General features: G+C 49.4%; 1 protein-coding gene across 1 annotated transcript; it reads left to right on the top strand.

The window, feature by feature from the left end:
- Nucleotides 1–6: 6 nt before the first annotated feature.
- GLCE (glucuronic acid epimerase) lies at nt 7–4982 on the top strand (the record flags this gene model as incomplete). Its single annotated transcript, XM_010021617.1, has 4 exons — nt 7–322; nt 1314–1559; nt 3758–4275; nt 4476–4982. Coding segments are annotated over 4 exons (1587 nt in total), but the record flags the coding sequence as incomplete, so codon positions are not given.
- Between the last annotated feature and the right edge of the window lie 5054 nt (nt 4983–10036).

Below are 10036 nucleotides of genomic sequence, written 5' to 3' on the forward strand. Positions count from 1 at the left end.
GCTCCCCCCATCGCGGGGGGCTTCAACAAAGCCCCGGGGCTGAAGTACGAGGAGATAGACTGTCTGATCAATGACGAGCACACCGTTAAAGGGAGGAGGGAAGGCAACGAGGTCTTCCTGCCGTTCAGCTGGGTAGAGAAATACTTTGAGGTTTATGGGAAAATTGCTCAGTACGATGGTTATGACAGGTTTGAATTCTCTCATAGCTACTCCAAAGTATACACACAGCGAGCACCTTACCACCCCGATGGGGTCTTCATGTCCTTCGAAGGCTACAACGTGGAGGTTCGAGACAGAGTGAAGTGCATAAGTGGTGTTGAAGGTTCGTGTCCGGGATTTAAGTTCTTTTTGGTGGTTGAAGTGGTTCTCAAAGCTTGCTGCCATCATCTGAGGTGCAACGTGGTAAATGCTCCATCCCTGGCAGTGTTCAAGACCAGGCTGGACGGGGCTTGGGGCATGGGACTCTGAGCAACCTGCTCTAGTGGAAGGTGCCCCTGCCCATGGCAGGGGGTTGAAGCTGGATGAGCTTTAAGGTCCCATCCAACACAAGCCAGGCTGGGATTCTTGTGGTCCATGCAGACTCTTAAATCTAAAATTACCTTAACACAAAATGAAGAGTGAGAAGCGTGTTCTCCTCCTACAAGGTACCAGCTCTTGCAACAGAGAGTTGTGTGTGGAGGGTTAATCCCAAAGACAGCTGGGCTGGAGCTGGAGCTCTGAAGACAAGGGACAGCTTTGGGTGGAAGAAGTGGGGTATTTTGTGCTGGTATTGGGGTAGAGAGCCTGGCTGGTTTCTGCAGGCATTGTTCCAGACTACACTTGTAGTACTCTTGTGGGAGCCAAGGTAATTGGAGCAGATTTGTGGATGCGGGGTGAATTGCTCCTTTAGCATCAAATAATTTCCCTAAATCCAGTAATAGCACATGCACTTGATTTGCAAAGATTTATGTGGCGTTAAAGGGATTGTGTTGGATGTAACATTGTTTGGAGATTTAGTAGTCCCTGGGGTATGGGGAAAAAAGTCTGTTAGGGCATTTTAAATGTATTTTAAACTGAGCATGATGCTTCAGTAAATGAGAATGTATGGGAGACCACGATAAGGACTGCTCTGCCACTCAAACCTGCTTCGTTTTAATCAGGGAGCCGTTCACCCCTTGAACAGGGCTTTCCTTGAGCCCAGTTAACGGTGAAGCCCGGGAATGCCGCTTGCTGGGAGCAAAGGAGCGATGGGCTGTGGAGGAGGAGTGTGCAGAGCAGGGAACGCTGTTCTTTGAAAGCCTCCTGATAACATCCTCGTTTTCCAACTCTTGTAGGTGTGCCATTATCCACGCAGTGGGGCCCTCAAGGCTATTTCTACCCCATCCAGATTGCACAGTACGGGTTGAGTCACTACAGTAAGAACCTGACAGAGAAACCCCCTCACGTGGAGGTGTATGAAACAGCTGAAGAGAAGGACAGAGCTGGCAGGTCTGCGGAGTGGACAGTGCCCAAAGGCTGCTCCCTGTCCACAGTGTCTGACAGAGCCAAGTTCACCAGTGTCAAGCAGTTCATCGCTCCAGGTGGGTTGTCCTCAATGTGTCAGCAAAGCCTTTAGTTTGCACAGATGGTACATGGGGAGCTTTAGCTGGCTGGGATTCATGTGTGTTCATTTACCCTACGTGACTCCACATCCTGGAGAGCTCACCTGAGAATGTCACCTCGTTTCTGTACCTCTGGAGTTTGTCTCTTCTTCTCTTTCCTCCCCATCGGTGCTTTTCCAACACTACTTTAATGAACCACTGGGTGGATGCACACAGGGAGGGCAGTGAGAAGCTGCAGTCACGTTTCCTGAGCCTTTCAGCTCCTGCCTCAAAATAGAAGCAACAAAATAAGTAGAAAAAAAGGAACCAGTTGTGCAGCCTGGGAAATAGCACTGACGTGTGATAAGCAGATGTTGACAGAGGATAGATAAGGTCTATTTTCAGCCTGGAGCCAGCACAGCACGTGCAGGATTCCAGTCGGACCTGGCATCACTCTCTTCATTGGGATGCAACTAATATTGCAGAATGTGAGGTCTTGGATCTGCTTAACCCAAGTTGCACTAAACAAGGCAACAAGAAGTTGCAGCTGCCCTCATGCTGTGTAGGTATTTGCAGAGGGCTGGGGAGGAACGGGGATGATGTGGGGCTGAACACAGGCGCTCTCCATCCCTTGCAGCCGTGCGAGATGTGTTGTGTTACCATCTCTCCCATTCACCGTGTTCCGTTTCATACTTAGCAGGGAAATTCACTCTTTCATGCAAGTTTCCTTTGTGCTAGGAGAGGCTTATTAATAAGCACGGACTGTATTTTTCCTCAATCAATACACATTAGAATTAATGAGTCCATTACTTAAAAAGACAATGAAGTAATTTTCAGTTGGCACCTTAGGCCTGGGTCTCCAGGAAAAAGTTGAACACTCTCGTGTCTTTGTAGTAGATAAATACGGGGAGAGGGAAGGCTAAAAGATCTCTTATGTATTCTCTCCTCATCCTTTATTGATGGCAGAGTAATCTGCAGGGCTGGAAGGCCATGGTCTGCATCCACTCATCTTAGATGGCCTTAAGTAAGGGATTTGCAGGTGCTCAAGGCAGTGCAAACAACAGGCAGCCTTTCATTCTCCTTCACTGCTTAAAACTCTGTTTTTTTTTCCCTCCTCTCTATTATTATTCCCTTCGTTATCACCCAAGCATTTATTTACAGGGAACCATGAAACTTACTTGACAGGAATTGTGAGTGGGGGTTGTTTTAATTAGATTTTTCATAGGAGCACAATGTTGCGTAGCAAAGCGCTTGGTTTCTCCTCCCAAAGCAGATGCTGATCTCCAGAACTCAAAGGAATGAAGCTTTTGCTTTAAAAGATTGGAAAATATGACTTTGGGTCAAAATAATAGGTGCTGTACAGAAGGGAAACAATTGCTTTGCGTGGGAGAGTTTCATCCTATGGAAAGCTGTTAAATGAAGATGCCTGTCTTTAAGTGTTCATCATCCCTCTGTGCCTTCAAAGCTACAGGATTTGCACAGCCTTACAAACTAATTAGCCCTTTGATCTCCAAGTATAAGGGTTTGGGGGTGGAGAAGTTGATTTTCCATTCTAAAATCTAGCCTGTGAGAGAACACTGGGTTTTATTCTGTGGCATTGCCTGGGAGCTTTATCTAGATTTATATATTTTTAAATTAAATTGAGTTTTGCCAACGGAGAGGTTAATAAATACTTTAACATTGGTCTTCCTATATTCTTTTCTTTTTCCTTGCCATTAAACTAATCAGTTTATGGGACTGTCAGGTTTGGAAAGAAGAAAGTCGCACTGATGTGCCCCATAAGTCTGGCTTTGCCTGTCCTGTGTCCTGCCAGCTGCAGGCAGCAGTGAGACCCCCCCATTTCCCTTACCCTGTATCTTCTCGTGTCCTTTACACTCCTCCATCAATCAGGTACCAGAAGCATCTGCTAAAGCCATCGACGGAGCCCTCGGCACTTCTGCTCCACAGCCAAGTGCTACAGCGCGTTAATGTAAGATGCAAACGAGTTGGCCTTTGCTCATGGATTCACTTTATGCTTAATTAAATAATATATGATGGTGCACAGAAAGCATGATTAAATTATTGATGGGCTGCCCTAAAAGCTTTTGGATCCTGCCTGGTAAGAGGGGTTGCCTCTGGAAGCTGCACTTCAGAGCTTAAATGCTTTGGAGAAATGAGTGCTGTAGCACTGAACAAGGCTCTCCTGGTTTGTTTTGCAGACAATACCGAAGGGGTATCTCTGCAGCTTGGGAACACCCGAGATTTTATCATTTCCTTTGATCTCAAATTCATCACAAACGGGAGCGTTTCCGTGGTTCTCGAGACGACAGAGAAGAACCAGCTCTTCACTGTGCACTACGTCTCCAACAACCAGCTCATCGCTTTTAAGGACCGAGACATCTACTACGGCATCGGCCCCAGGACTGGCTGGAGCACCCTGACCAGAGACCTGGTGACTGACCTGCGGAAGGGCGTCGGGCTCTCCAACACAAAAGCTGTGAAGCAGACCAAAATCATGCCCAAGAGAGTGGTGAGGCTGGTGGCAAAGGGAAGAGGCTTCCTCGACAACGTCACCATCTCGGCCACTGCTCACATGGCGGCTTTTTTTGCTGCCAGTAACTGGCTGGTGAGGAACCAGGACGAGAGGGGCGGCTGGCCCATCATGGTGACGAGGAAGCTGGGGGAAGGCTTTAAGTCCTTGGACCCGGGCTGGTACTCGGCTATGGCACAAGGACAGGCCATCTCGACGCTGGTGCGGGCGTACCTGCTGACGAAGGACCACGCGTTCCTCAGCTCGGCTCTGCGGGCCACGGCGCCGTACAAGCTGCCATCGGAGCAGCGCGGGGTCAAAGCCGTCTTCATGAACCGGCACGACTGGTACGAGGAGTACCCGACCTCCCCCAGCTCCTTCGTGCTCAACGGCTGGCACAAGGACAGGCCATCTCGACGCTGGTGCGGGCGTACCTGCTGACGAAGGACCACGCGTTCCTCAGCTCGGCTCTGCGGGCCACGGCGCCGTACAAGCTGCCATCGGAGCAGCGCGGGGTCAAAGCCGTCTTCATGAACCGGCACGACTGGTACGAGGAGTACCCGACCTCCCCCAGCTCCTTCGTGCTCAACGGCTTCATGTACTCCTTAATCGGGCTCTATGACTTGAAAGAAACGGCCGGGGAGAAGCTGGGGAAGGAGGCGCGGGTCCTCTACGAGCGGGGCATGGAGTCCCTCAAGGCCATGCTTCCCCTCTACGACACCGGCTCAGGGACCATCTATGACCTTCGGCACTTCATGCTCGGCACCGCTCCCAACCTGGCCCGCTGGGACTATCACACCACCCACATCAACCAGCTCCAGCTCCTCAGCACCATCGACGAGTCCCCCATCTTCAAGGAGTTCGTCAAGAGGTGGAAGAGCTACCTGCGAGGCGGCCGGGCAAAGCACAACTAGAGCTCACAACCAAACCCCTGGGTCCTGCTGCCTCGCGGAGATGCAGTGTCCAAGGTGGCGTCTTGATTTTTTTATGGACCGTTTCAAAGAAGTGATCCTTAAAACTGATCTCGGGAAATCATTGCATTCCAGTGTGAAAACATTTGGGTCTGATGGATTCGGAAGCTTCAGCCTGTCCTTAGTGCTCCACAGCAAAACCATCTGTACGAAGCAAAGCCCTTTTGTGCTCCTGAGTTTGGGGATGGGTTTTGGTTGGGGTTTTTTGTTCCTTTTTCTAGGAATACGTTTGCAGAAGCCATATAGGTCTCTGAAGTCCAGCGCTTGCCTGAAGAGTTTAGTCCATGGCCTCCTAAAATGGAGTAACCTGTGTCTTTGTTGGAGCAGACCATGTGGTGTAACGCCGTCGATGTGTATTTACTTATAGCCTGGGTGGTGGTCAGTGTCTCTTTTTAAAGGTGTTTTTTTAATGCAGATTCTATTCTTGGGGTGAAAATACACGTTACGATGTTTTTCCCCCCAGTTCTCTGTGTGGAGGTCCTGTAGCTGTATGGTTTCCTCACAGACGTGGGGACAGCAGTCACTCAACCAGCGTGCCAGGCTTTAGAGTCCCATCACATAAGCACAACCCGGTGGGACTGCACAAAGCCTGCAACCACGCCACCCCCTTTTGTAAAGCCAAATTCACCATCACCCATCAGGTTTGCTGGTGTCACCTCCTCCTGGGTACCTGGGATCTCTCATCGTGGTGCCCCACGTTTTGTACTGTGGTTTTTAATTACATCTGAGAGGTTCCTCTAAGCTTTGGCAACTTCATTCTTTGGGAGACTTGAATTGCTGAGTGTGATGTGGAGCTCACTGAGTAGTGTGCAGGAAGCTCAGTTGGAATGAACTAAGGTTTTCCTATGGTGGTTTTCGTTTTTAACCTGCTTGAGGCTAAAAATCAAGCATTTTAAGAATGACAATCACCCCAGAGGGCTTTCCAGCTCCACTTGTGCTTTAATACCAAGTTTCACCTCTGCAGTGGCTTTGGGGTGTGCTTTGTCTTTGCAGCTCTGCCAGGCGAGCAAGGGGACCCGTGCAATAACCCGACACGTGCATCCAAACCCAAATGCTTCCACCATCCTGTGGCAATGCAGAAGAAACCAGGAGGTTTCTTTATCCTGGTTATCAGCCCTTTACACCCACCACTTCTCTGCCTTCTCGGTGGGTAGTGTCCTGGTTGATCCTATTACATGTTGTACATGTAGGTGGGGGTTAAGCTTAGGATGTTCATGCTGAGGATGAAGTTCATTCACATCACAAGAAGGCTGGGCACAAGGACAATATGCATCTTGATTGCTTTTTCTTTGTTTTTTGATGCTTTCTCTGTTTCTCGCAGACACAACTGTTTCATTACTTGAGCTTTGCAAATGCATGCTGTGATCGTGTCAGTTCATTTGAGAAGTGGATGTCACAGGAGAAATGTCAATACCAAAGGTAGCAGAGGTGAATTTTTTACGTCCATGTGAATACATACACACGCACACACACACAAACCCCGGAATGTGCTTCCTTTACAAACACAAACATCTTTCTCCTGCACGTTTCCTCCATCTTTTGCCCGTTTTGGCTTTGGAGGATCTAGTGAGACTCTTTGGGTACTGCTCAAGAGATGGTTTTGGTGCCTTATGGAGGCCATCATTCCCTCTTTCTGTTTTGTTAGTGAATACGAGGGGGAAAATCGCAGCGTCGCTGCTCTTACGGTGTGGTTCAGCCCGGCCACTGCTGGATGGGTGAGCTCAGAAGCATGGGTTGGCCGTGCCAGCACCATCCTGTTGTCAAACCACCTTATCCTCAACACCTCCATGGTGGTTTTGTTGGCCTTAGCACTCGTCTATCTCAAAGCAACCACCATCAGAGGTTGTAGCACCGAAGAGAGGTAGCGTGGGGTTTCTCCTGTTATTCCTTTCAATTCAGTTACGTGGTGGAAGAGGATTGTTGGACATTGGTGCCCATAATTTCATGAAATTCACTTAAGTTTGGGGTTATTTTGTTTGTTTTCAGTCTTCAAACTGACGAAGCTCTTGGGGACTGAGCCCTGTTTAGTCTTTCCCTGGGGTTTACTGTACATAGACTTCATTGGAAGCGTGGTGCACGTGGGTAGTGCAGCCCAGTGACACACAAGCACAAGTGTACAAGTGTGGCAGTGCTCTTTTCCTCATTGTGCAAGACATTCACTGAAAGCTGCTATTTTCATTCACCTTGTAATTGTCCTTTATTTTTTCTACCTTTTATTTTTTACATGTGGGGTATCCACCATGTGTTAAATATGCAATAAATTGTTTACAGGATGCTCTTGTGAAGGGTAGTCCTTTGTAAAGCTGTACAGACTTTGCAGTTTAAGCACAATGTGCACACGTTAGTTTTATATACAGCCAGACATGACTTTTTGCAGTGGGAAAGGTTCTACTATGTTTATATACAAAGTAAATGGCTCAACGTTTGTTTGTGCTTCATGTAAAGCTGCTTTATAAGACTGTAAAATAAACTTTTTTATCTTAAGACAGACACGGGGCGTCTTCGTTCTTCCCATTGGTGCCTTCTGCCCTACACGTGGTCGCAGGTGAGCCCCCACGAGCTGCTGTCTTAGTGGGCTGGAGATGTCTTCTTTTAAGGTATCCAAGAAGGGGTTTATTGTAATTAAGATGGAAAACGTGTTTTTTCAAGAGTTAAGAGTTTGGTGACTTGAGGTGCCTACAAGAAACCTGGAGAGGGGCTTTGGACAAGGGCCTGTAGGGACAGGACAAGGGGAATGGCTTGAACCTGCCAGAGGGGAGACTGAGATGAGCTCTGAGGCAGAAGCTCTTCCCTGTGATGGTGCTGAGGCGCTGGCACAGGGTGCCCAGAGAAGCTGTGGCTGCCCCATCCCTGGCAGTGTTCAAGGCCAGGTTGGACACAGGGGCTTGGAGCAACCTGCTCTAGTGGAAGGTGTCCCTGCCCGTGGCAGGGGTTGGAGCTGGAGGAGCTCTAAGGTCCCACCATAGAATCCCATTCTGTGATTTCTCCTGAACTGACCTTACTTCGAGTTTCTGTGATATTTGTTAAATACCAATTTATAACTGACTGGTCACTAAAAAACACCCTAACAAAGACGAGAGGCTGGGGTTGCCTCTAACATGCAAGAAGCGCACTGCTCTGAATTCCTGTTGTCAGCTAAAAATATGAAATTCCAGTCAAAATTCCCTCCCAAAATTGGGATTGTGAGGTCACTTCTGCCTCAGCCACCCCATGCCTGGAGCGATGCTTCCCACCTTGATGCAGAAGGTGCTCAGTGGGCAGCTGGTTCCTCCGTGGCTGTAGACACAACCGGGATGCCACGTTTGACTTGGCCAGGGATGATTTTGCTTCCGGCCCATTTCTCAGCTGCTTGGGTGGAAACCCCCACTTTCAATTACTTAGCACTTAGTTAAAAACGTGTGAATTGAAAGTAGAAGTGGATTGAGATCTGTTGTCTTGGTGATGGATTGCAATGTTTGCTGCTCAGTTTGTGGTGCAAGGAGATACATTGCCTGGAATGACTGATAACTCCCGTGCCTTGCACCTCCTGAATGCTAAATACCCTCTTCTGTACTTGCCTAATCTCTCCCAAGCCCAGCAGGAGCTGTTTAAATGCCAAGTGCTCCATGTCTCAGCCTATTAACTGAGGTGGAGGTTTGCAAGGGTGAAGTGCAAATGTTGGAACTCAGGTCTTTAGGACAGTCAATATTCTAAGAGCTCTCTGTGCTCAATTTGTCTCTCAGCAGCTTGCTGGGGAGCTGTAAGGTGAACAGGATGGAGCATCTTGTGCCATGGTAATAACCACCCTCTCTGTGGTCAGTGCAGGTGTCTGTCTGCACCCACCAGGACAGATGGGTCCTGTGTGTCTCCTGCATCCATCCGTGGGGCAGAGGAGTTACTGCTTCTTTTGAGGTGCCGTCAGACCTTTGGACCAGGAGCTGGTGGCTCCTTGTGCTGTGAATACATCACAGCAAGGTGATGTGTTCTGGTGTGGGAAGAAATGAGAGTATTGGCCTGGCCTCAAGCACTTGAGGTTTTGCTCTTGCTCGTGGTGTGGGCTGGTACCAGGTTGTGCTCCTGGTGGTGGTGAAGATGAGGTGTCTCTGTTGTTGGTTTGGTTTGGTTTGGTTTTCCCTCCAAAGCAAGGCTCAACTAAAAGCATTTTCTGGTGGGCAGCTCCTTTACCTGCGCTGGGAGATGTAAATGGGGCACAGACACGTTCCCTGGGCCCAACGTGCCTGTTTGTGAGTGAGGCCTTGTCTGAACCTTTCTGGGGGTGAAAAGGGGCTTTGAGGATGCTCAGGAAGGGGCTTGTGGCCTCTTGAGGCTGAGGATGCTGCCAGGGCTTGGGGCTGCTCATCCCATGGCAGTGCCATGAGGGACCCCATCCTGCTCCCCCCCCAGCACTCCAGTACCCAGTATTCCAGCCAGGAAGCATCTGTGAAGTCTTACTTCTACACAGCCCATTACTGGGAGGGGAAAACAAGAAGCAAATCCAAATGGCACCTCTCGAGTGGGGAATACAATCCCCTTAATTTGATCATAAAGAGGCCTTTTGATTGCAATCCCGTCTCTATCCCAAGCCTTCCCAGCGCTTGGCTGGATCCTATTAAATGCCTCAATATTCCACTGTGGCTTTTTGTTTTCCCTGGGCTGTGTTGGAACAATCAAATGTCAGCAGGAGCAGCGGGTGGTAAAAGCCACTTCCCTCTGCCCAGGGATGGGAATGGCTGCGGGTGCTTAACCCGGGATGAGCCGCTTAGAGGGATTAAATAGTGACACTGAGTGGTGCGGGTTGTGCTGCACGGGCTTGTGGGGAGCCATAGGCACAGGGCAGTGCCTGAAGCTCCAGGGAATGATGAGGGTGAGGGTGTGAGGAAGCACTTCCCAGATGCAGGTTTACATTTGGAGCTGGTTCCTGTGCTGGGGATGCTGAGGAAGGGCCGGGGATGATGTTCCCTGTGGAATCCCAGTGCTCCAGCGAGGGTTTGGCTCCTCTCCTGTGATGTGGCTCCTCC

The sequence above is a fragment of the Nestor notabilis genome, unplaced genomic scaffold (assembly GCF_000696875.1).
Source record: "Nestor notabilis isolate BGI_N333 unplaced genomic scaffold, ASM69687v1 scaffold24300, whole genome shotgun sequence".
NCBI lineage: Eukaryota > Metazoa > Chordata > Aves > Psittaciformes > Psittacidae > Nestor > Nestor notabilis.